The sequence below is a fragment of the Oratosquilla oratoria genome, chromosome 17, assembly GCF_046742065.1.
Source record: "Oratosquilla oratoria isolate Oo_2021 chromosome 17, ASM4674206v1, whole genome shotgun sequence".
NCBI classification, from domain to species: domain Eukaryota; kingdom Metazoa; phylum Arthropoda; class Malacostraca; order Stomatopoda; family Squillidae; genus Oratosquilla; species Oratosquilla oratoria.
The window spans coordinates 13547851-13574053 of NC_134793.1; the positions used below are offsets into that span (position 1 = coordinate 13547851).

The 26203-nt window shown below is 38.8% G+C and overlaps 1 protein-coding gene across 2 annotated transcripts in view; it reads left to right on the forward strand.

Moving 5' to 3' along the window:
• The first annotated feature begins 3181 nt into the window (after positions 1-3181).
• colt (carnitine/acylcarnitine carrier protein colt, mitochondrial) overlaps positions 3182-26203 on the forward strand; it is a 30835-nt gene continuing 7813 nt past the window's right edge. Inside the window, exons 1-3 of one of the 2 annotated variants that reach the window (XM_076200472.1) lie at positions 3182-3338; positions 22029-22143; positions 24548-24744. In XM_076200472.1, the coding sequence (XP_076056587.1) occupies positions 3246-3338; positions 22029-22143; positions 24548-24744 (405 nt within the window). In that variant the 5' untranslated portion in view covers positions 3182-3245. Of the gene's footprint in view, positions 3339-11151; positions 11306-22028; positions 22144-24547; positions 24745-26203 lie in introns of those variants that run through there. The other variant, XM_076200471.1, reaches the window with a different exon arrangement.

Consider the following 26203-nt stretch of genomic DNA (forward strand, 5'->3'; position numbering starts at 1 on the left):
AGAGCATTTTTATGACAATCCCAAGCAGACTTCAAGCCAGGGCACTGACCGTCCGGTAGGTCACGTGACCTGATCTATCTTTATTCATCCCTGTTTTGTACTTAGTCTACTAAAGGGTGTCTCGGTGGGAATAACGAAGCATATTAATTATTTGCTCCATCTATGTATTTTCTGAAGGTGTGGCTTTATTTTATACCCACCACGTTCTAGTACCTGCTACGAAGACAGAGACTTATATTGAATTTTGTAAAGAATGTAGTCTGGACATGATCAGAGACAAAAATAATTCATGTTCAGTTTAACTTAAAATATAAACTGGATAATGTAAACGGAATGAAATTCGTCGAAAGTACACATTATCTTGAATTCATAATCAGAGAAAAACGTGTTGAAATACAAAAAAAGATGATAATTTTTAGAGCCTATAACCTTAAAAGTAATGACAAAGGACGCTAAATTCAGAAACTACTATAGTCACCACTCTCTGTCGAAAAAAACCTTGCCACATCATTAGACAATTGAGAAAAGAGTATATATATATATATATGCTAATAAGAACACGGGTACGTGTGTTCACTTATGCAAAGTAGACCACTTGGAAAAAGAAACTAACGAAGCAGAGCGCTTTCGTATATTACATCCAGTGCAAAAAGTAGGTTTTGCACTGAAGATGTAATATACGAAAGCGCTCTGCTTCGTTAGTTTCTTTTTCCAAGTAGTCTACTTTGCATATATATATATATATATATATATATAATATATATATATATAATAATAATAATAACAATAATGTGATTAGTTTTTCATTAAGACGTAGAAAGTTGTGTATGTGGTTACAGGTTCCATAATGGAACTATGAAATCCAAAGCTTCGGAAGTACGTGAACGAGGCTCTGAGGGCGTCACTCTCTGACCACATCCTGGTTACATAAACCAGAAACGGGCAGAGAAATGGATTCCACGGGGGGGTGCAAGTGTCCCCTGAATTTAACGAAGAAGTGTGTAATCAGCAGATACAGCTCTATGATTCTACCGAGAATCACCAATCATAATACTCACATATAAGTAAACCCACTACATTTTCTTATTATTGTACTAAGGTCGAGAGTATATGGAGTTTTAAAAAACTTTGGTCTTGGTCTATGGCATAATCTTAGCAGTTTCGTCTTCCTCTGCAGTGAATCGAGGGCTATAACCAGTTCCTCCAACAACTTCGCAACAAGTTCTTCAGCAAAGACAAGGTCGTTGAGTTTAATGTTATCAATGGATGTCTCGCAGTGACACTGCTCGACAGCTCTGTTCAAGAGCCAGTCCATGCAGGTGTTGGAAAGTGTTTTGGAGAGAACGAAATCTTCCTTCACTCCTGAATTAACAGGAGAGATGCAGGACACGTCTTCTCTACACTTTACATCATTCTTTTCCAGAGTACCGGCCAGATGTCAGGTCAGTGATCCTTGCAGGAATCTTGTCCGCAAATCCCAAATCACATCACGATGCAATGCACGAAATCATGAACTATAAAAGAAATTTAAAAAAATATAGCCAGCCAAGAAATGCATCCTCACTCCAATCCCATTCATCACTCGCTTGTTTCACTTTTATCTTAGCTCATTGTGGATACAAGGTCATTGCTATTCCCTATCCACTACCTGGGTACAAATATAAATAAATAAAACATAAATAAATAAATCCACAGCGGAGCCAGCCGCTTCATTACACGGCGACCGTCCCTCTCCATCCTCTCATGCGAAAATAGAGATGAAGAGAAATCCCTTTGTCACGTCAATTCATCGTCCATTCACAACCATTCTCTACTCTCACCTATCTCCTGCCTTCTACCTTCCCTGCTCAACAAGCATTCCACTTTTACTCAAGGCCTTCTTCTGTACCGCCAGAAGAAATTGTGTACTCCCCCAGTCTTTAGTCAATATGAAAAATATATATTCATGACATTCTTACCTTGTATTAATCACAACACACGAAAAATATATCCTGGCTACAGGGAAATATTACACCACTAGTGGGATACTTAGAGAATTTTCTGATTCCATAGACACAAATCACAGAGAAAGTACAAGCAACCCCCTAAAAGATGTTAGACATTTTTCGACAAACCACATCGTCAGGAATACATCCAGACTTGCACAACAAGGATTTGGTTTTAAACGAGTTCAGTGCAATGTCACGGGACTTAGAATAAGTCCAATAATATTAATTTTTCAGGGGAAAGTGAATTATAAAAAAGACGTTCAGCGGAAAAAATGTCATGTCATAGGAAAATATACAACTGCCAGACTTCTTTCAATTTCTCGATACAAAACTGATTCCAACATTGAAAACACGTGCAATCGTACCACTGAAACAGACATATAATAATATCGAAGCCATGGTTTACATATTGCAATACACTGTTAACTGGAATCCACAAAAGCTATTGGACTTCCTGGAAGGAGGGAAGAGAGGAGTCGACAACTACCATCCCCTTCCTCCCTCGCGCCACGAGCGTCACAACGTAAAATATTTATATAAAAAAAAGTCTTAATATTAATTTTAAGGTTTTCTGTGTGAAATTTGGATGCGCCATCGTGTTCAGAAGTTGTTTATGCAGGTGAACACATTTATTATTATACACTTGTTTTTATAATTCCTTTAAACATCGATTTTAAGTAAAGAAGTGTATAAACCGATAATTTATTTTCCTTAACTTCAACTTCACATAATCACTTAGCTTCTTATCCTATCGAGTTTTGAAAAATATATAATTGCATTTTATTGTTCTTACTAATGATTTCCTATCTTATGAACAAAGTGGAGAAATATAATATTTTCTGAAGGAGGTGAGGAATTTGCGTGTCACTGGTGCTTGTGTGGAGCAGAACTATACAAGTCTGTAGGACTACTAACTGTATCGAGCTACACGGAAGAAATCGAGTGTAATTTCTTATTGGAATGGAATTATAGGTGGGTTTAATTGATTAACCAACTATTAGGTCATGTTTTCCTGATAGGTGATTATAAAATATTTTTCTCACAAGATACTGCTTTGTGTCTATAAAAAATAACGCTTTCAGAGTGGCTGTCGATGAATTTTTGAAGTAGTTGTCAATGGTTTAGTGCGAGAGACTTACCGTGCGAACCATTGTTTAGAAGCATTCGCGGCAGCCTTGTTTACAGTTGCCCGGTTGCACAAAATCAGCTGATTGGGGTCGTCCTTTGAATTGCGGAAGCTACGAGATTTTAAGCAAAATGCCAGCTGTCAGCCCAGCTAAGGACTTCTTTGCAGGTGGATTTGGTGGCATGTGTCTGGTTGCAGCAGGCCATCCCTTAGACACGATAAAAGTAAGCATGAATATATAATTTTTGCCCGATCGCAGTTTTGATACATTTTTAGTTTAGTAGCCAAGTAGTGTGTGATGTCTTTGAAGGTTTGCATTACATTTAAATCCAGTAAGATTGTCGTTGAACGTCGAATAGGTAAGTAAATATATATTTTGTAGTTCCAATGTTTAACTGGTTTTGGCTTGTATCCAAATTAAAGGTCGGCCATCATTTATTTTTGATGAATCAATCATACAATGATTGAGATACCGTAATGTGGTACTACTATAATGTGTAAGGACTACTCAGTGGTATAATACCAAAGCTGGTGTATAAAAGATATTTGACACAAGAACTGTCTTTACTACTTTCAGGTTACTTTGGATTTTTGGTCAATATTATTGAACCTATATATCATGAGAAATGCATTCTTCAACTCCTAAAAAATCCTAATGTGGCGATATGAGCTTTTCCCTTTTATGACCTTCCATTCTTAACCTCCATTGACCACCTAACCTCCAGAACTTATGTAACCTAACCAAACTGGAAAGCTTTGCCTATGTTTCAATCCTTTTCTTATCTGATCCTTGTCAACTCTGTATAACTTACAATATTTAACTTAAACTAGCCTTGCCTAGCTAAGTATGTCCAACATTACCATGAGTTTTCATTTCCAATTAAAGTCCTGTAGAAAGAAGTTATAAACTAGGCTGCAGTAGAAGAATATTGCGAAGAAAAATGGGCAAATTTCAGCCCATAAATGTGAACATCTCTCATAACTGTTAATTTCAATCTGCTCTAATATCCTTTTGCAATGATGTTCTCATGGGTGAAAAAAAGTAGAATAAATTGAAAATAGTGGTAGACATCATGGGATAAGAACAGAAAAATATTGAAAATTATTGATAAATAATTTACCATGAAGTCTGGCTTGTGAATTAAAAGGTTTGCTAATATACAGAACTTGGAATTTCAAAATATCTTCATTAACCTTGAATCTATAATTTTGGAGTTTACTTCTGTCCTCGTACATGGATTGTATCCTTATCTAGTGGAACTTTAGCATTTTCTTATAATTCACTTATTTTCATACTGAGTATGATACAATTTCTCCCCATAAAGTGTGAACATTTCATTACTTTTGATGTCAATTACCTTTAGAATCTTAAAGACCTGTATCAAATCACCCCTGAGTCTACATTTTTTTAGGGAAAATAGATTCATATGTCTTCATCAAGTTCTGTATGATTTGTTTCTGATATTTGGAATAAATTTTGTGGCTCACTGTTGTACTTTTACCAATAAGTCAGTCTTTAACAAGATTCAGTGACCATACAGGTACAGCATATTTCAAATGTGGACGAACTAACAATTTATGTAGCTTGTCAATGACAGATAGACTTTAAAAATCAAAATATCATGCGATCAGTCCTAGAATATTATTTGCCTTCTCTGAGGTGGAAATACACTCCTTAGATTTGAGGTCATTACTGATATATAATTACACAGATCCTTCTCACTATCCACTTTTTTAAACAAGTTTCCAAGTAACTTGTAATCATACTTGTTATTTTTACCTATGTGCATAACCTTGCATTTACTTGTGTTAAATTTCAGTAGCCACTTTTTGTATCATCGATAAATTTGGAACCAATAGATTTCAGTCCATGGTCTATATCATTTATAAATACTGTGAATAGAAGTGGCCCAAGAATGGAACCCAGATGAACTCCACTCGTAACATTTTTCCGTCTAGAAGTTTTGCCATTTAAAATGACTGTTTACAATCATTTAACCAGTTAGTAGTCCAGCATAGGCTGTCACTTATTCTTTGTGAAACTAATTTAGCAAGTAGTCTTTTGTGTGAGATGGTATCAAAAGCCTTGGCAAAGTCCAGATATATTAAATCTATATAGTTTTGATCGTCACAATTTGAGATGACTATGTCATAGAATTCAAGTAGGTTTGTCATGTAGGAATGTTTCTGTCTGAATCCATGCTGGCTATCATTTATTAAACAGTTACTTTTTAAATGGTGTTTAATAGCATCTCTAATGATAGTTTCCATGATTTTTTTTCCTATGATTGAGCTTAAGTTTCATTTCCTTTAACCACTTTAGTATGATGACACCTACATAGGCATCATGAGGTGTGAGTGGGTACACAAGGATGCTGGTGTCAGCGTCTTGATTATATATTTTTAGTTGTACACGAGTTATCCCCGGATTCTCTGAACTGGGTTGATCACATTTTCTGTGTTTATTATTACTTAGAATAAAAGAGAATGATTAATACAGCAGTGACTTTATATTTCAAAACACAACCAGTGTGATGAATTATAAATATGGCAGCCAATGCCGTACACAAGTATGACTCGTACTGAAGTGGTTAAGATTCTTGGATGCCAATCATCATGCCCTGGTGTTTTATAAACTTTTGAGTTTTTCTATACATCTTTAGATTTTTTCTTTTGTTATATTTACAGTGTTAAGTTTCCCATAGACTTATCACAGGCTTCAGCTAGGATCTTCAGTGTGAGGTGTTTCATTTACGAATACTGAGCTAAAATAGTTGTTTAAAATATCACACATTCCTTCATTTGAACATTCAGGTTGACCATCAGCAGATAATAGTGGGCCAGTTTGATTCCTAATAACTTTATCTCTAATGTAACTAGAATTCTTTGGGATTTTCTTTGGATTTGTCAGCATTTCGTGTTGTTGCTTTTTTTTTTATCTTTTCTAAATCCCTCTGTATTATCATGTGACTGATAGTTGCTAATTGCATCAGAACACTTGTGTTTCTTATAAGCCTGTCTCTTTGTAGCAATACTATTTTCAGTTTCTTTGTTGAGTCATTTTGGTCGATCCTGATTTGGGTGTCGTCTGTCCTTAAATGGGATGTTATTACAAATCATCTTGGTAAGCATGTTTGATACTTCTAATCTATCCTTGTATAATTTGTGAGCTCTTTGTATTCTCTTGATCTTGCTCATTTATATTCTTTACTTCGTATGGGGACTACACAACCACTGCATATTCTAATATAGGTCAGAATAGGGTGTTTTCATTACCTTCCTATGTTGGGAAAAATCAGTTCTATGTTTCTCAGTAGTCTGTATGTCTTGTCCACACTCTTGTTGATGTGCTGGTGGCATAATTAGAAATGAGCTGGTATCACATTCACTTAGCCGTGGGTTTGAATCACACACTTTTCTTCAATGCCCAGCAATGACTGTTACCTGCTTCAACAGTCCAAGTATATATGGATAACTTAAAGACCCCATATTGGGCTTTTTGAGTTATCCTTATGATATATTCTTACCTGTGACTCAGTCTACAGTGTATTCCTTACAGTTGTCAATAAATTCATTTGTACTGGTTATTGGCTTGAATTGCTTGTAAAATTGTTGTATCCTGTACTTAAATATATCTGTCTAGTTTTTGTAATTGTTTTGCTTCCCACTGAGTAATTCATTGATAGTCTTTTTGAGTTCTTGCCAATTTACAATACCTTGCAATTTTTGGTAACAGGTTCATAGATTACTTTCCTATAAGAAATGATGGCCAAGTTCTGAGGTCAAGGAAGTCTTTTGAGGTGGTCCTGTAAAGGAATATTATTTTAAGACTGGCAACAAAAAACAGCACAGGTTTACTAGAAACAGAACACACTCTGCCAAGAGACTTGAGGCAATAGATTGATTGGTAGATGGGCTGTGTCTTCATTTTCATGGTACCAAATAAGTCATAGCACATGGCTTGATGGTGTGGTGGTACTGTGCTCAACTGCTAATTCGGCAATCATAGTTTGAGTCTCGCATAGGGCTGAAAATTTCAGCATTGCTGCACTACAAACTGGCACTCCAGCTATGCTGGGCAAGGAATTTGTGTGTGTGCACGTGTTGTGTATAAAGTCACAGCATTACCCGTATATTAGGCCAGATATAAACTCCGAGATCTCGGCTGTCACCTGGGAAGGTAATAGCTGTCAATCACAGTAGCATCTTCATATGTGAATGCTTCAGTATACAAACATTTGAATAACAACCATTTTTCTAAATATAATATTTGCCAAATGTGCTGAAATTTGAAGTGAACTGTGATAATTTTGTACTTGACAGACTACACTTTGTTGCATCAGTGAAACTCATAATTTGGGATGAACTATGGTTACCTGTCAGTGGTGGTCCTGTAAGATGGCTGTTGATGGAATTCATCTTCCTGTTGCTTATCTTCAAAACTACTAAGATGGGCTGGTACTTGCTGTGAAATGAAATAGATTTGTTAACTTCAACTGCCATATTTGCTTGCAGATAGGATGTACATCTGCATAAGGTGCACCCATATTTTACAAGATTATTATTTAGTTGTGAAAGGAAAAAACATTTTGTGCATACAAATATGTTGTATACTAGAATGGAGCAGAAAATCAAGTAGTTACATTATATCAAACTTTAAAGGAAGATAAACTTAATTTAGTTAAAAAGTAAGATGGTATCGGTGATGACTAGTACTTGCAGAGAAAGCAAAAATATTGATCAAATATTTTACCAAATAAATGGCTCAGTGTAATAGATGTGAATGAATTTGAGTAGATAGTATTTGCAGACAAATATTTCATTGAATATTACTACATATCAAACGGAAGAAAAAATTTCTTGTATTTCAAAATGTGTTTCATACTGCCTATATAAACACTATTCATTGGCCTCCATTGTGATGTCATGCAAGACTAGAATATTTATCATCTTTCTTTTTAGTAATATACCCTCCACCCATCCTGAAAAGTAGCTAGACCTTCTCTTCATCTCTAATAAGGCAAAACACTAGCAAAAACACTGTAATTAACTTCCAGTTATACAAACCAGACCCAGATCCCAATCTCAAAGGACCACCCATGAATTCCAACAACCACAAGATTTTACATTTCATTCTTTGCAATATTATAATTGTGCACAGAAGCATACTACAACACTTCCCTTTGCAACTACAAAGTAACATATTTTGAAGAGTGGTAAAGAAGAAAATAGAATAGCCAAAAGAAAAATGTACACCTAGGTCTCTTAATTCAACCAGAATGCTCTATATTTCCTTCCAATGGTTGACTCTTGCTATGGAGAATTACAAAAACAAAAGGCAAGATGTTTCTGAAGGTCTGGTGTTACATGGCTCCTCATAAGAGGAGGCTTGCAGTTACTGAGTTCTGAAGAGCAGTGGCCATAATAATAATGGTAACAAAATACTGCAGCAAATAGGGGGAGGCTGAAGTTTGTTGGTTAAAAAACAGAAGCACTTGGTAAGGTGGAAGGCATTGGGCTCTACTTTGCTCAGGAGTACAGATTTAGGTTAGTCACCCCAAACACAAGAAGCATACCCCACGCTAGGGCAAACAAGTGCTCTGTATAGGGTCAGCAGCTGAATTGTGCTTTACTGATGAACTGGTTGCATTAGTAAGATTCAATAATTTTTAAGAAATGAAAGTTTAAGTCATTGTTGTCAAACTGACCAAAATTTCTCAGGTTCCTTTTCTGTAAAATACTGGGTATAACTTTAAAATGTTTTGTTAATTCAGTGTTTCTTGCCAGTTGAAACAAGTCCATACCTCCCATTGTATCTGTGATATCTGCTTATTTATTTATTTTATTATTTTTTTTTTTTTTAGCTCTAATTCTGAGTATTAATTTAGGTTTTTCTTCTAGTTTTCTTATTTAACTTTAATTTTTTTCATTAGCTATTCTTACTCTCATGGTTTAAGTATACCTCCAAGTCATGCTAACAAGGAATCTCTGATTGCCTTAGAATGTAAAACTTCTTACAGATTAGTTTACTAATCCCTTTTCATTCACTATAATTTAATCTCAACTTCTAAGCAACTACTGATTCTATCAGACCACTCCATTGAGCTAGTCTTAATGTTGGATTTTTTCTCTCTTCCTTTCTCGGGGGGGGGGGGTTGTTCAGACAACCCTTCTCATCAAATGCCCCCATGATAACTCCAGTTAGCATTCACCTACTTTTATTTTTTGTTCCTCTTGTGTCAGACAAGCACTGGAACTTTTCTTCAGTTGTGTGCTGAATCTTTCCTTCCATCACGTGCTGGAACCTTTCTTCTAAAGCCATGCTGCAAAAGAAATAGAAACCAATTAATCCTGATTGTCAGTCACTACTCAATCTTTGCAAATCCTGGGGGCAAAATATTGCTGATGACATGGGACGTACACATGACTTGTGTTTTGTCTGAAACTAGTTGCCTTTCCATTCACTTAAAGCATATATTGAAAACTTAGACATGACTGATTTACTGGCTAGGAGAAGTGATTGTAAATGTATTTAAATTCCATGTTGATGGAGTTCATTGATTTGTACTTCAGAATTGAACCATGGGATATGCACATTGGTAGTGTGACATGTGTGGAGTTGTTAAGATAAGGGCCAATTTGGGGGTACTTTCTTGAAAACTGAGATATGCTGCTCGTCATCTTGCTTATCAATTATACAATAGTTACTATCAGATTACAGTAATCTTGTTTGCTCACGGTGTTTTGTCCTATTGCACACGTTACCAGACACGAGTTCTAAGCCCGGTTTTGTCCTTTCATGTTTTCTTCCTTACTTTTGATCTTTTCATCTTTTTCCCATGTAATCAGATGTATTGTCAAGAGCGTAACATACTTCCAACCAAAATAAAGGCGAAGTAAACCAGCTCACTTTCTTGCTTGGATTCCCAGCACACGTAATATGCCGATACACATTGACCACAAAAGAAACACTCCTAAACAGACCGCCAAAATCCACATCAAATTCTACCAGAAATTAACCAAGCACTGTTAAGATAAAAAAAAAAAAAAAAAAATGCACTGACAAAATAGCGATAACAAGTGTAAATTCAGTGAGGCTTTTAAGGCAAAAATACTTTTTCACCGGTAGAGAACACGTGTTCCTGCAAGGAAAGAGCACGGGAAACTTCACAAGCTAGGTAGAACACTACATTGGGTTTGTAGAACACTACTTGTGGTTTGTTGTTTCATTGAACATTATGAAAAACTTCATCAGTTAGCAACGGGATCACTGTTGTACCAGATGGAGCACGGACAAGGTGCTCTGTAGCGGTCGCAACAGTTGCACTGGGTGTTCAGCATCTGCCGGAGCACGCGCAGTGTATATTCTCCTTGATAGCATTGATTGTTACATTTCGGGGGGAAAGGCGAGCAGATGGGGCTGTCCCTGACTGATGCTGCTGCTGCAAGTGCCCAGCTGTCACTATCCTGCCTTCACCCACATGCACTCTCAAAGGATTGATTTGGATGAATTCAATTCGAATCTGTGTTGGTGAGCGCACGATGTTCGTCGTATGACATGGAATTTCATTCGTTGACGCTAATCCTGCAGTGGCTGGGGAACTTTTCTATCGGGCATCTCCTCCTTAACCTCACCACTTCACCTGTGTCAGAGCACAAGCCGTGTGTAGTGTACTTGTTTTCTCCTTCCACTACCACCACCACTGTGCCCCTCCATCTATGTGGCCCCGAGTCAGTGGTCAGGTTTTGGAGTAGGTTGCCAATTATTAGTAATCTATGGACGCATTTGTGCAATCCCTACGCGACTCGACTGGTTGTTCTCCCCCACGGGGGTAGGGTTATCACCAAGTATGGCTGGATAATATCCCTCAATATAGGTGGATTTGCAGAAACTTGTCCTGGGTATCGACAGGGGGAGATTGGGACAAGTACTACGTTGTACCTGGAGTTCACCGTCACTAGACTAACACGTGACCTGCGCTTGCTCGTAGCCCCTTCCTTCTCCCCGTACTCTCCCACCTCCAAGACTCAGGTGGCCCCGCCAAGATACTGATTCCCGACGCGCTTACAGTCGGGTGGGAGCACTAGTGACGTTAACATGCCGAAAGATTCATCGTGGAAGGATTTCTTGTCTGGTGGGGTTGGGGGGGCGTGCACTGTCATCGTGGGGCACCCACTCGACACAATTAAGGTAAGGAGAGGGTAGTGGTCAGTGTTGCATTTGTGTAAGAATCAGTCCATGCCAATGTTTACGTACAGATCAGGTAGGCATGCATACATGCAGATTGCAAAAACGATCAGGATATTCTTGGGGTAACCCAAATTAGCAGCAGCGATATTCGTGTGTCAGTGAGTAAAGGGAACGGAGAGAGAGACTGGTGGAGCAAGAGGCCTATCTCCGACCGGTATACCCGTCTCACAGCCTCCTCCGGGACCATTTCGTCCACGGAGGTGCTGCTGTGCTTCTGGCATTCTTCGTGCTCATCACCGCTGGCCTCATTCAACGGAGAACATTAACCCCATTCATTGTAACAAGTATTGTTGCATTTTAATAAAATCGCCTGGCGACAGCCAGAATTATAACACAGGGTGTTGCAATATCGGTCTTAACCTTATCTTGCCAGGTATGAATCGTATTAAGGTCGCCGAATCTTTGGTGTGTGCGCGCGCGCGCGCGTTTACCTAGTCGTATTTTACGGGAAGGGGAGCTACGCTCGTAGTGTCCCGCCTTTGTATCTCGCAGTATCTAGTTTGCTCTTAAATTCGTGTATGGTTTCTGCACACACTATTGTTTCATCTAGTTTGTTCCAAGTGTCCACCACTTTGTGAGGAAAACTTCTTCAGATTTCTTCTATGAATATATATTTTTTATTTTCTTTCCATGTCCTCTTGTGTGTGTGTGTGTGTGTCATTCGTTTCTCTGGTGCACCTCAAGACTTACTCGGAAACAACAGATACCGAAGTCGGAGAAATGGATATCATAACCAGCAATAAATGGAGCTCTCGTATGCAATATCATCATTGCATAAATTGTTGCTGGAAATATCGGGAACATCTGTGCAGAAGGACGTGTGGACTAGGAAGCAAACGTAATGATGTTAATGGCGGTCGAGATGTCCTTTACCGTTGTTGCTAAGGATCGTTGTCGAACGAAATCGTACCGTCATCAGAAAGATGCGATATCACGTCTCTAATCTTCCTTCTTATTTCTTCTCCGTCCACGAACTGTCATAATTTGGGCAATAAGTATTCAAAAGAAAATATACAAAAATGTACCAGTTCCATGTAGAACTTATCGTTGCAGTATTATTTTTGTTTGTTTATTCATTACTGGATTCAAACATACGTGCTCTGAGCATGTTTTGCCCACCTCGCCACCAAAAACTGGATTTAAGACACACAAGCATACATATATACATATACATGTATATATATATATGTACATATATATATATATATATATATATATACATTGTATGTATGTATATTAGTGCTATGATTCACTGTGTAGATATTGTACTTTTCTTTTTGAACTGCAGTCTTGACCGACATGGATGAAACTTGGTTCCAAGGCCGGCCCATATTTGCATTAGGAAGTGCTTCAGCAAGGTGCACTATTGATGTAGCTCAGGTGTAGATTTTAATTCTAGCATATTTTATATTATATTGTTTCCTTTTTATTTTATTTTATTGTATTTATTTTTTGTCAAGTGTGAGGCAGACGGGTGTCAACCAAGAACATAGGCACTTTTCGTATTCACATACTCATCCTTCTGTTTCAAGTTGTCTAGTCCTGATCAGGAAAAAATCTGAAGAGTGCGTTAGTATGGTGAGAGGAAACGACAACTACTGATTTGAAGGACGCATTAATACATAAATAACAACGGATTTTTCCCCTTACAAGGGAGGTAGCCAAAAAAAAAAAAAAAAAAACGAAGGCATAAAACCCACTCCTACCCATTTCATCCCCACATACTCCACTCCCAATCACCCAATCACCCCCCTCCTCCCTCCCGCATATATTGGCTCCTCCTGGTTGGGATGACGGGTCATCCCTGTATCTCGCTGCACTGCCCTGGGTCAGAAGTTATGTAGCAAGACACAGCGCATCCACAGCAAGGCCGCTTCATTTAATCGGCGAGTCCCCCCCCCCAACTCCGTCCCCTCATGTAGAAAAAGAGAAGACGCAGTAGTATTTAGGAAAAAATATAGTTTATTAGTAGCTAAACTTAAAACTGCTCTGATGGGATAGTGAAAAAAATGCAGATGTTGACGATTGGCTCCTTTCGTCGCCACTACAGCCGCATGCTTTAGATATTTTAGCCTGACCAGTACTAGACCTTAGTTTCATCTTATGGTTGGACTAGGACCAAAATAAATTCTAGGCATCGGGGCCCATTTTGGTCCAATTTTCATCCTGGGACTGACATAATTTTATCCCAGCTTCACGCTCCCTCGATTGATTTCACTTGCCAAACTAAAGTTCTCATAAATACACATACTATTAGACTGCCCAGTTTTACTCAACACGCAACAACCACGACGTAGCAACTGTCTCCCCTCAAACGTCACTCGACTACGCCAAATCCTGAACAACAAAACACTATAATTTCCCCCACAGCTTACCATGAAAAAACAGACCTATTAACAAAATGATTAATGTCCTTGACCACTAGCAACCATCATCAGAATCAGACCGACAAAGGAAATAAATGCACATCAGTATAGCTTAAAAGCTCGGCGCAATTTAAATTGTTTGAACATTATTATGTCTACCCCGTAGGATTTCGTCGAGCGCTGATAACGTCATCGGAATCATGCTGGTCTCGCATTCGCTTAGTTATGGGTTCGAATCCCGTTCCTGGTAGTAACTGTTTATTACATTACCCCAACAGTCCCCAAAGCGTCTGATATGTCAAAGGTGACGGCTTCGGCCGCAGCAGCTATTCAGCGCCTCCTAGCGTAGGCTCCTCACCACCACGGGGCGATTTGGGCTGAAGTGCAAGTAAGGCTGTAAATTCGTGTCCTTGATCGTAGCGCACAGTTAGCCAGAAACCAATCCCAAATTTATGTAAAGTTCAGGTGGTGACTGCTGGAAATGGGTAGAATATATATTATATATATATATATATATATATATATATATATATATATATATATATATCACAACAATATCACAACAAAGTTATGTCGTAGCACATTAGTAAAATAATACTGATAACCCACTTTCGGAGAAGAATAAGCGAAAGTGTAAAGATCTGTATATTTCGATCACTGTGATCCTCTTCAGCAGATGTGAATTACAGAGTAGAGAACAATGTGTATTTATACAGAAGTATAAATACACATTGTTCTTTACTCTGTAATTCACATCTGCTGAAGAGGATCACAGTTAGTGATTGAAATACACATATCTTTATACTTAATCTTCTCCGAAAGTGGGTTGTCAGTATCATTTTACTAATGTGCTACGACATAACTTTGTTGTGATGTATATATATATATATATTCGCTTATTCTTCTTCGGAAGTGGGCTGACAGTATTATTTTACTAATGTGCTATGACATAACTTTGTTGTGATATATATATATATATATATATATATATATATATATATATATATTCGCTTATTCTTCTGCGGAAGTGGGTTATCAGTATTATATATATGACTAATAAATAACAGGTGACTGGAACAAGAGCAATTTTTTCTTTCTTTCGTTATCATTTTTCTTTTTTCTTATCTGATAGAAACGAAACGTTTGTAAATAGATGAATGTGAGACGGAAGAGATAAAAGAATAAGGAAGGAGATTCATTTATGTATTTACCTAGTTTACCTTGTATCTTATGGGAAGGGGAGCTATGCTCGTGGTGTCCAGTCTTTGTATCTCAGTGTCTAGTTTGCTCTTAAATTCGTGTATAGTTTTTGCACACACTGTTTCGTCCAGTTTGTTCCAGGCAACCACCGCTCATTGTGGATTTTTTTAGGTCTCTTCTATAACTGTCCTTTTTGAGTTTTTCTTGTCCTCTTGTATTTTTTATCCCAATTTAGTAAGTCCTCTCTATCAAGGACTTCCATGCCTCTCATGATTCTGTAGATGGTCAGTAGGTCACCTCATTCTCTTCTTTGTTCTAGTGTCTGTAAATGAGTCTTTATTCTAATAATTAGCTGTGCATTAGAACTTCATATGTAATGTATATTAATTATGCAAACCAAATGATGAAACTCTTGCTTAGGTAAAATATTTTAATCCAAAGACCGAGTAAAGTCAGAAAACAGAATGATGATTCATGTTGATAATTGAGGTTGTTTTGTGTGGAAAAATGAACGACTATTTTTCAAAGTCATTGGGCAGTGTGCTCTGAGGAAAAGTGAAAATACATTTGCTTGGATTTATTTTATTTTATTGTTTTTGTATAATGGTTAAGTACAATTGTCCGCCATTACACGTTTCCATTGAGCAACTGACCTTTGATCAAATCGGTAGGTGTCGGGTGGACAACTGTACTACGTCCATAAACGAAATTCATGCCTCTGCATGAAACAGCATGGCGTCACTTCTTGTGCGCCAGCATAAAAAGACGTTTGGCACAGAATAATATTGTGGTGTACAAGAGCAACTGTCACAAATTAAATCCATGTAATAATCAGAGCTGGGCGCGTTCCTCGATTGTGGGTGGTGCGTTAGCTTTCCTTCGGCCGCGGTTAGTGCGTTCCTGGAGTAGCGTTCTTCAAATGTTTTCGCTCGGTGCGTTCCTGCGTTAGCACTCCCACATTATTTAAGCGTTCCTAAAAAAAAGTAGTGCGTTCTTAAAAAAAAAGTTTTTTGATGCACACAGTATTATAATTTATTTATCTATTTATTTATTTATTTTTTAGGAATGCACTACTATTTTGAGGGACGCTTTAATAGTTTGGAAGCGATAAGCAGGAACGCACTGAGCGAAAATAAATGAGGAACGCTATTCTAGGAACTCGCTAACCGCGGAACGCTAAAGCACTACCCAAAATCGAGGAATGCGCCCGGCTCTGGTAATAACCACCTTCACGCAGAAGGCGAGTTGCCAGTTAGTAATTTATTATTAACATTATTACAGTATTATTTTTCACGGACTGCCCGAAGAATTTAAGAACAATGCTTCTGTACAACTGTTCGTGAAAAGGTTGAACCTGTCTCACTACTTGGCCACGTGTTCTGTGATTTTATTCAGTAAAAGGAAGCTTCCCATTCCCAGTAGACAAGTGACAAGTGTTGTTGATTTGATTGGGTCTGCTTCGAAGAGAATCGCTGTAGGGGTTATCACACCAGGCTATTTTCCCTCCGACATCCTACCTCCAACCTCCGTTTGAATAACTAGACCATGACTTCACTTACAGAAATCAAGACTTCTCTTAAGAACATTTCAGCAGAATTTCTACCATTCGTAGAAGTTTACAATCTCTTTACCATTCTACTTTGCTATATATGACGGAAAGGCAATTTGATTTTTGGAGATTTGAAAAAAAAAAAACAGAATATTGTCACCGAAGTCGTTTTTACACAAATGAACTCACAATAGTCGGCGCTGGTGAAGCCCATGGAAGACCAGTGTGATATCCCCTTCGTTCAGGGAGGTGTTGGGTGTTGCATTGCCCTGAGAAGAAAGAAGTTTCAGTGGGGGGGAAATAGTTTTCCAAATAGATGCATGAATACGTGGAATAGTTTAGAAGGTGATGTAGCCCTGGGTCAAACCATACGTGAATTCAAATCTAAATATGATAATTGGAAATCAAGGTTTTATATTAAGTTGAACTGTACACGAGTTTGAGCCAATGAATAATAAAAAATGGAGAGTAGGAGACGGCATCCAACGACCGTTGCTCCATTCCTGTGTATTACAATATGGTAGTACATTAGGAAGGTTTGATGTAGTAGCATATTTGTAAAATAAAACTTATTGACCCGCTGTGGGAGAATGAGGTAAGATGGACAGAGTCTGTATATTTCGACCACTGTATCGTTCTGCTGAAGAGGACCACAGATAGTGGTCGAAATATACAGATTTTCTCTCCATCTTATCTCCATCTCTGACAGTGGGTCAATAAGTCGTATGGTAGTACATACATATATGGGCGTAGCTATTCGTATGTTGCAAAAAGGTAAATAAAACAGATGACGATCAGAACACTTGATCGGGAGTATAATTTACGTTCTGTACTTCTCATAACTGGAACATAAATCACCAGTGATATATCGTGAATAGTGATTATTGATAATAATAAAAAGATGGTGCACGTGAATCGAAGGACTTTTTTGCAGTTAGGTACACGTGAATCGAAGGACTTGTTTTTGTAGATAAGGAAGTAAATAGTTGCTCGCCTCGGCGCGTGGTCTTCCCCCCTCCCCCCCCCCTTTCCCCTCACCCACTCCCACGACCAGTTGACTGATCAACTGTTGTGGAGATTTCGTATGAAGACCTGTGCTACAAACTTCGTTAGAAACTGTCTTGGTCCTCTAATCCAGGACCTGCCCCCCCCCCCACTTTTTTCATGTCCCTTCCTCCTCATGTTCCTTCTCATCTTTCTCCTACTTTTCCTCATCCTCATCTCCCCCACGACCTCAACCGTCTCCTCCTTGCTAATGGATCAGACGGAACCCGACGATCGTAGCTATCCTGTATAATGAAATTATGAAAACACACACACACGCACGCACAGAAAGAGGCACTAGAAATTGCATCCCTGCCAGATGGTGGTCGGTCAGTCATCCATATGCAAGATAAAAAAAAAAACTCAAGTGGAAATGGCAACTTCTCGAAACCGGTTAGGAGGAAACTCTGGGATATTTTGCACTTCCCTATAATAATAACTGGATTCCTAACACACACACACACACACACACACGATTCGATGGCGCGGTTGATATAGAGTTCCTTGCTGCAACTGCGGCGGTCCGGGTTCGAATCCCGCCCAGAGCTGAAATAATTTCTGTATCGCTGCGCTGCAGGTTGCTAATCCAACTCGTGGGCAGTTGGGTGTGTGTGCGTGCGTGTAAGGTCAGAGCACAACCCATAGATCGGTCATATGAGGTCTCTTCCGGGAGGGAAATAGCTGTCGATTACGAGTCCAACACGTGATCTAAGACCATGGTGAATGGTGAAACACACACTCAAATGGGAGCGAGTCCCTGGGAACATCACCCCGTACCATTGTTCCTCTGTATGCGCCCATTATGTATGTATGTATGTATGTATATATATATATATGCATATGCTGTATACAGATCCAAGGAGGCTGAGGGGGCTGAACTCACCACCACCACCAAATTTGTTCTTTTATTACCTCGTTGCATAGGTCGAGAAACCCGTCTCGTGTACACCCTGAATGTTTCTTCTCTTGTACTATTTTCACTTCATAATCCCACCACTCGCTGCCCTACCTTCTATTCCCTTGCATCCTCCTTGTTCTACATACAATCTTTACACACATTGTCACTTCCTCCTTTAAACACCCCAATTCCTCTTTCACTCCTACTTGTACTCTATCCTTCACAATTTCCCACACTTCTGCTCCTTTTTCCTCTCGTTTAAACAAAAGAGTGTCTGGGAGGAAATTTCCAACCAGAACCATAAGGTTTGGTTCTTTATATATGTGTATATATATATATATATATATATAATGTGTGTGTATGTATGTGTATTAGCACTTAAATGTAATTATACGAAAGTGTTCAGCTTCGTTAGTTTATTTTTCCTGGTGGTTAATCACGTGCACACACACACACATACATATATATATATATTTATATATATAATGAAGCGGCTAGAATAGAAAGAAGAAATGTTGGCGACATGCTTAGCCAATTTGCCTCATAACATCAAACGCTCTAAGAATCTTATTTCCGTACCGATGTATGGTATTTTTCTGGAACTTTCCTGTTATTGCCCCACCACTATTTTTTCTTCTGTCTTTGATTTTGTTTATCTTAGGTTAGGATAGGATAGGTTTGGTTAGGTTAAGTGGGGCAATAATCTAACTTAACCTATCCTAACCTAACCTAAGATAAGCAAAATCAAAGACAACAGAAAAAAAAAAAAAAAATATATATATATATATATATATATATATATATATATAGTGGTGGGTCAATAACAGGAAAGTTCCTTTTTCCTTTCTATTCTGATATGTATATATATATATATATATATATATATATATATATATATGTATGAGGATTGAGACCATTTCCATGAGTGAGCGGGGAAAGGGGAGGGGGGTGGGGGCATATCAGTTACCTCCTCGCACTCCTCACTCGCGGACTAAGATACTGAATCATATTTCAGCCCCTTGTCCCCACATAGATACTTTTGGGCAGGATCTAGATCCAAGGACACGTTGAGACTGCAAGTTTTTCCTTTGTCAAGGACCCTTTTCTTCCTCTACCTCCCTTTACCCTCCGCCCTCCCTCCCTCTCGTCCCTTATTCAATCTTCCACTTCCAGCACCTTCTTCCGCAGTCTTCCCTACTATCACATTCTTAATCTCCACTCATCCTTAGCTACTACACTCAAACACTCTTACCTTTCTCTACTCCCCCCTTTCTGACTCTATCCATCTGTCTCCAAGTTGATGGAAATCAGCTCGGCACGTGATTTGCTCCCGGCGGATGTCAGACTCGTTTCCTTCACCACTCTCCTTCAAATCCCAAAATGGCGTTTGGTCTTGGACTCAAGATTTATTGCTCTCTTTTTTTCGCTTACGAATGTGCGGCGTGAACCAATAGACGCTATTACTTGACATTTTGAGGAGAAATGCAATTTACACTCACTTAAAATTGCCTTGCTCCAGGGCCCAGGACTCGTTCTTCTTCAGTAAAATCCTAGTATGGGCAGTAATTGTTCAAAGGTATTATTTTCCTTGTGCCTCCTCTATCCTCTCCCCCCCCCCACAATTATTTCGCCTGTCACATACTCATGGCCTGGGCCCTCACATGGGGGGGGGGTGCATATGCCCTGGGGCGGCACATTTAGGGGGGGGGCAATTGTAGTTTAGACATGTCGCCCACAAGGCTGACAAAATAATTATAATAAAGTTCAAAGGAGACTTGAATATTTTACCGTAATATACGAATTTTGCGTTAGAATTAACAGAATATGTTAGGGACATTAGTACAATTGTTAAAATCTGTTTAATTATTTCGCAAGCCTATAGCTAAAACAGGCTGTAAGGGATGGTAGAGATGGGAGGGCAGAACGTCACTGAGTACTTTGCCCCGGGGCGGTACTAGGCATGCAAGGGCTCTGCTCCTGTCCACCAATCCTCATCTTCTTTGCGTGTAGGTTTGTCCTCTGTGCTTCAGCAAAGACTCGTATTGCCTGAGGGAACAGTTGCGAAGTGTCGTAACCTTTGTCGCTCATTATTTGAAAAGGCGCCAAGTCGTCGTCGAAAACGAAACTGTCTCGATCAAACGGAAGCAAAAACATTTCGGATAAACCGTTGGAATCTAGCGTCCTTTTATTTTTCTATTTATTTTGTTTATTTTTTAAATATTGTCCAGGATAGTGGAACATGATATTATTCAGTTCTCTCGAGTTTTTAATTTATAAGTAAAATTATGAATTTAAATAATAAAAAACAATAATTGTTGTGGTTACTCGTGAAAAAAGTAGGTAAAGCGAATAGAAGACTTCGCAGATCCTCAGTCCAAGCAGATTTATTAGACATTAGAACGGTGCATGGAAGTACTTACAGAATTTGGAAGTGGGTAGAAACGACTTCGCCAACCGTGTAGTTAATGAATAGAATAAACTACCTGCAGAAGCAAAGCAATATAGTTCAGTTCGAAAGGATTCGTTTAGATAAGATAGTGTAATGCCTGCCATGTAATATTAGTTTATTGTCTTTATTATATGCTTAATTTTCATTTATTATTTACTATTTACCTGTTTATTATTTAACTATATGGATTTGTTTATTTCATATTATAATTTTATCATTTGCATCTGATCTAGTTATGGACCAAAAGGTCTTCTGTTGGCATGCTCCTCCCATATGTAAGAGCCATTAGGATGAAATAATGAAGTGTGAATGATATATATTGACGCAGCCCGAAGGGATTTCTTCCCGTCTTCTCATTCCCTCCGTTTTTTTTTGTTTTTTTTTTTTTTTTCTCTCTCTCTCCAAGAGGGGACGGGTCGCCGAATAAATGAAGCGGCAATGCTGTGGGTGTGTTGTGTCTTGCTACTTTACTTCTGACCCAGGGCATTGGGCGAGATGCAGGGATGACCAGTCATCCAAGAGGAGCCAAGAAAAGAGGGATGGTAAATAGGAGTGGAGTATGTGGGGATGAAATGAGTGCGAGTGGATTTATGCCTTTGACTACTTCCGTTATAAAAGGGAAAAAGATGTGTATATATATATATATATATAATGGCCCTTGTACAACACTCATTCCACAATCTTGAAGCTAGCTTTGAGTACAGAAGTTATTCTGGACGTTCACAGCAATATTCATAAAGTTTGTATTTCTTGTAGGGACTTGACTGTTCCAAGAATAATGTAATTTATGGAAATCACAAGTTTTACATTTGCAAATTTATTTTATTTCTTCCACCCTATTTTGAACTTTATATTCTATATATATATATAAATATATATCAATAGGCTTCTGTACAAGGGAGGTAGGTAGCCAAGGCATGCACCCATGCCACCCATCATTCATTTCCTTTTTATCTTAGTTCTATGTAGATGAAAAGTTAACCATGTCCCCTGCCCGCTCCCCAGGACAGAAATGATGCAGCAAAACACAGTCTATCCACAGCAGAGCCAGCTGCTTCATTTTATTTATTATAACACTGTGCCAATTATATAGATGTGCTGCAAGAATAATTTGCATTGTAATACACTGCATAATTACCATTTGGTGGTTTTGACAGGTTCGTCTGCAGACTCAGCCCAAACCCGAACCAGGACAATCACTCCTTTACAAAGGAACATGGGACTGTGCATCCAAGACTGTCCGCAAAGAAGGAGTTCGTGGCCTCTACAAAGGTTAGAAAGATTAACTTGTGCCTTCTGCTTTTCTTTTCATGCATTTTTCATTGTCTAAGCTTTACTTTTTTATGATAGTTTGGTTGTTACATACATATACCAAGGCTTTTTCCCCCTTACAAGGGAGGTAGCCAAAAAGGAAAAGGCATGAAATCATTTCCACCCATTCCATCCCTGAATACACTCCACACCCCTCCACCCTCCCTCTTATCTTAGCACCTCCTGGATGACGAGTTATCACTGCCCTGGGTCAGAAGCAGTGTCGCAAGACACAGCACATCCACAGCAAGGCTGCTTCATTAAATCGGCGACCCCCCCTCTTCGTCCCCCCCATTGCATAAAAGGAGAAGACGGGGAGAAATCCCTTCGGGCTGCGTCAAATTTTGCTCACACATACTACCTCACCCCCCATCCCCCCCACCCATTCCACCTCATGCAATCACAATATCATCCATATACAACCATTCTCCATTCACCCGTCCTTCCCCAAAGCCCCCTTCACCCCATCCATCCACCTCATCCTAGGACGTCCCCTCATGTTCACTCCCTCCACATCTGCCTTCCATACCTCTTTTACTAGTCTTTCTTCACTCATTCTTTCCATGTGTCCAAACTATCCTAATAATCTTTCATCAACCTTATCTCCCAGCTCCCTTTCCACCCCAGTTCTCCTCCTCATTTCTCACTCTATCTAGCCTAGTAACCCCCATCATACTTCTCAGACACCTCATCTCAAACACATTCAAACTCCTTCTCTCTTCTTCTCTTATGTTCCATGTTTCTGCCCCATACAGTGCTGTTGACACAATCACTCCTTCATACAGTCTCCTCTTAGCATCCATTCCCAAATGTCTATTCCTCATTACACTCTTTAATCCACCAAGGCATTTACTCGCTTCTCTCAATCTAAGTATTTTCTCATCTCGTGGCTCTTGGGACGTGAGTTGTTGCATTTTCATTTGTAATGAAATTTTAATATTTTTATGGGGAGATCAGTGCCTCGGATTTATACATATCTGCAGTAGTAATATTTTTTAACTAGATTACATTTCCTAACATTGTTTTACTGTAAGCAAACAATATTTTGATTTGTATGTTTGTGCATGTGTGTGTAATACATGCAAACACACACGTGTAAAGAAATAGTTTTCCATGTAGATCATAAATACTTGGAATAGTTTAGGAAGTGGTATAGCCCAAGCCCAAACAGTACACGAGTTAAAATTTAAATATGATAATTGGAAATCAAGGATATTAAGTTGGAACCGTACATGAATTTGAGTCTAGGTATGGTAGAAAAAGAGAATAGGAGACAAGACCCAATGAGCATTGCTCCTTTTCTGTATACTACAATTAGGTAACGCACACACATACACACACACGCACACAAAAATCATGAGAACAGTGAAAAACAAAGAGGACTGTGGATTATTGCATGGAGCCAAGAATGGGAAATGAATTTCGGCAATAAAAAATGTCAAGTACTGGAAATGGGTAATAGCTGCAAAAGACCATCACTATACCTTAGTAAGAGAATCCATTACAAAAGCAAAAGATGAGAAAGATTTGGAAGTGTTGATGAAAGACAACCTGTCACCTGACAGACATGTCAGCAGGATTGTGGGAGAGATGTACAGACTGTTCCAGAAGATTAAAGTGGCTTTTCACTATATGGATGAAGAGATGATGAAAAAACTTGTCAAAACCCTGATCCATCCAAGACTTTGGTAATATGCTCCCCACACAGTGATATTAAGACATTGAGCAATATCAAGGGAATATATAGGGCAGCAACCAAACATGCCCCTAGCCTGGCAGATGAACCAGACAAGGAAAGATGTAAAGTACTGGGCCTGCCAACCTTGAAAGATCGAAGAGAAAGAGGTAATATTATTACAGTATTCGGGTCACGAAAGGGGATAGATTGCATTGTTTAAGGATGAGGGAACTTTCAGAGGTCATGGGAACAAATTAAGAAACACCATATATCTAAAGGATGTGAAGAAATACAGTTTGAATATAGATGCATAAATACTTGGAATAGCATAGGTGATATAGGCTAAGCTGGAACAGTATATCAATCAAAATCTAAATATGATAACTGGAAATCAAGGAAGTGTACATGAATTTGAGAGTAGGAGATAGGACCCAAGGGCCATTGCTCCTTTTCTGTATACTACAATTAGGTAAATACACAACACATGCACATGCATCATACATGAATTTGAAGCTAGGTATGATAGATTAGAGAGTAAGAGAAGGGACTCCACAAGCAATGCCCCTTTCCTGTATACTACAATTAGGTTAATGTAAACAGTACATTGATTGCTATGGTACATTATTACAATGAGTAGTGAGGCTCAGTCATAATGATGTGATTTATTTTTATAATTTATTTCAATAGGTATGGCAGCCCCCTTGGTTGGTGTGACCCCTATGTTTGCCGTTTGCTTTCTTGGTTTCGGAATTGGCAAAAAGCTCCAGCAAACGCATCCCGAGCAAAAATTGACTGCTGTTCAGTTGTTCAATGCAGGGATGCTTTCAGGTGTCTTCACTACAGCCATCATGGCACCTGGAGAACGCATCAAATGCTTACTACAGGTTTGTATTGTCTTGTTTCATACAGGAACTAACAATGTGTACCTGCATGAAGTAGTCATTTGGTAATCAGTTTTCTTCCTTCCACCTGTATCCAAGATCCATCAGCATTCTTAATTCCACCTAGAGTGAGTGCCAACATGAAGGGCTGGTGCACGTGTGTGTGTGTGTACACACACACACGAGCTCTGAGCTCTCTTTTGGGAGGGTAATAAATAGCTGTCGATCATGAGTCCAGCACATGATCAAAGACCATGGTGAATCATACACACACACACACACACATGGTAGAATATTGCAAAAAGATCTAGATACTATTTTTGCATGGAGCCAAGAATGGGAAATGAAGTTCAGTACAAAAAGTACTGGAAATGGGCAATAGTGGCAAAAGGCTATCCTTAAACTATTCTTTGGGAAGTAAACACATTACAAAAGCAAAAGAGGAGGAAGACTTGGTAGTATTGATAAAGGACAACCTGTCACCTGACACATCAGCAGGATTGTGGGAGACACATATGGACTACTGCAGAAGAATGGACCACAAGGTATACACGCACTCACAAACATTGCAAACTACAGCTATTCACACAACACTATACCCGACATCTGGAAGCATGGTAAAATAATCACCATTCCAAAACCGAACAAAGACCCAACAATCCCAACATCGCACCGCCCAATCACACTTCTCTGCACCCCCTCTAAAGTCATTGAACGCCTAATACTTAAACTTGTCACACCATATATTCCCCTTGCTGACTCACAACACGGTTTTAGGCCACTACACTCCACAAACACTCTTCTGACAAACCTCACAAAGAATTTTAGATGGCATCAATTCAGATAGGCCCCACCACAGAACACTTCTTATAACATTGGACATTAGTAAAGCTTTTGATGCTATCCCCCGCCACAACCTAACAAATAAAATATATAACACAGACATGCACAATAACACCAAAAGATGGCTGGCCAATTATCTGGCAGGCAGGAATGCTCATGTGTCATATAATGGCCAATCATCGCACATCAGAAACATTAAGAACGGAGTACCACAGGGCTCAGTTCTATCCCCCACATTATTTAATCTATACATGCATGACTTACCCACGCCAGACACCTCAGAAATACAAATCTCTTCCTACGCAGACGACATAACAATCACATGCACACATCGTAACACAGACAAAGCTGCAGAAATAATCCAGCCTTACCTTGACACACTCAACACATGGTTCATCACAAACAGACTCAAAATAGCTCCAACCAAATCTACAGCAACACTTCTCACCAACTGGACAAAAGAACACAAATACATACCTCATCTCTACATCAACAACACTCTAATACCACACACAAACACACCGAAAATTCTTGGTGTAACATACGATACATCCATGTCTTTCAAACAACACCTCACAAACATAAAAAACAAATGCACACCTAGACTTAACGCACTTAA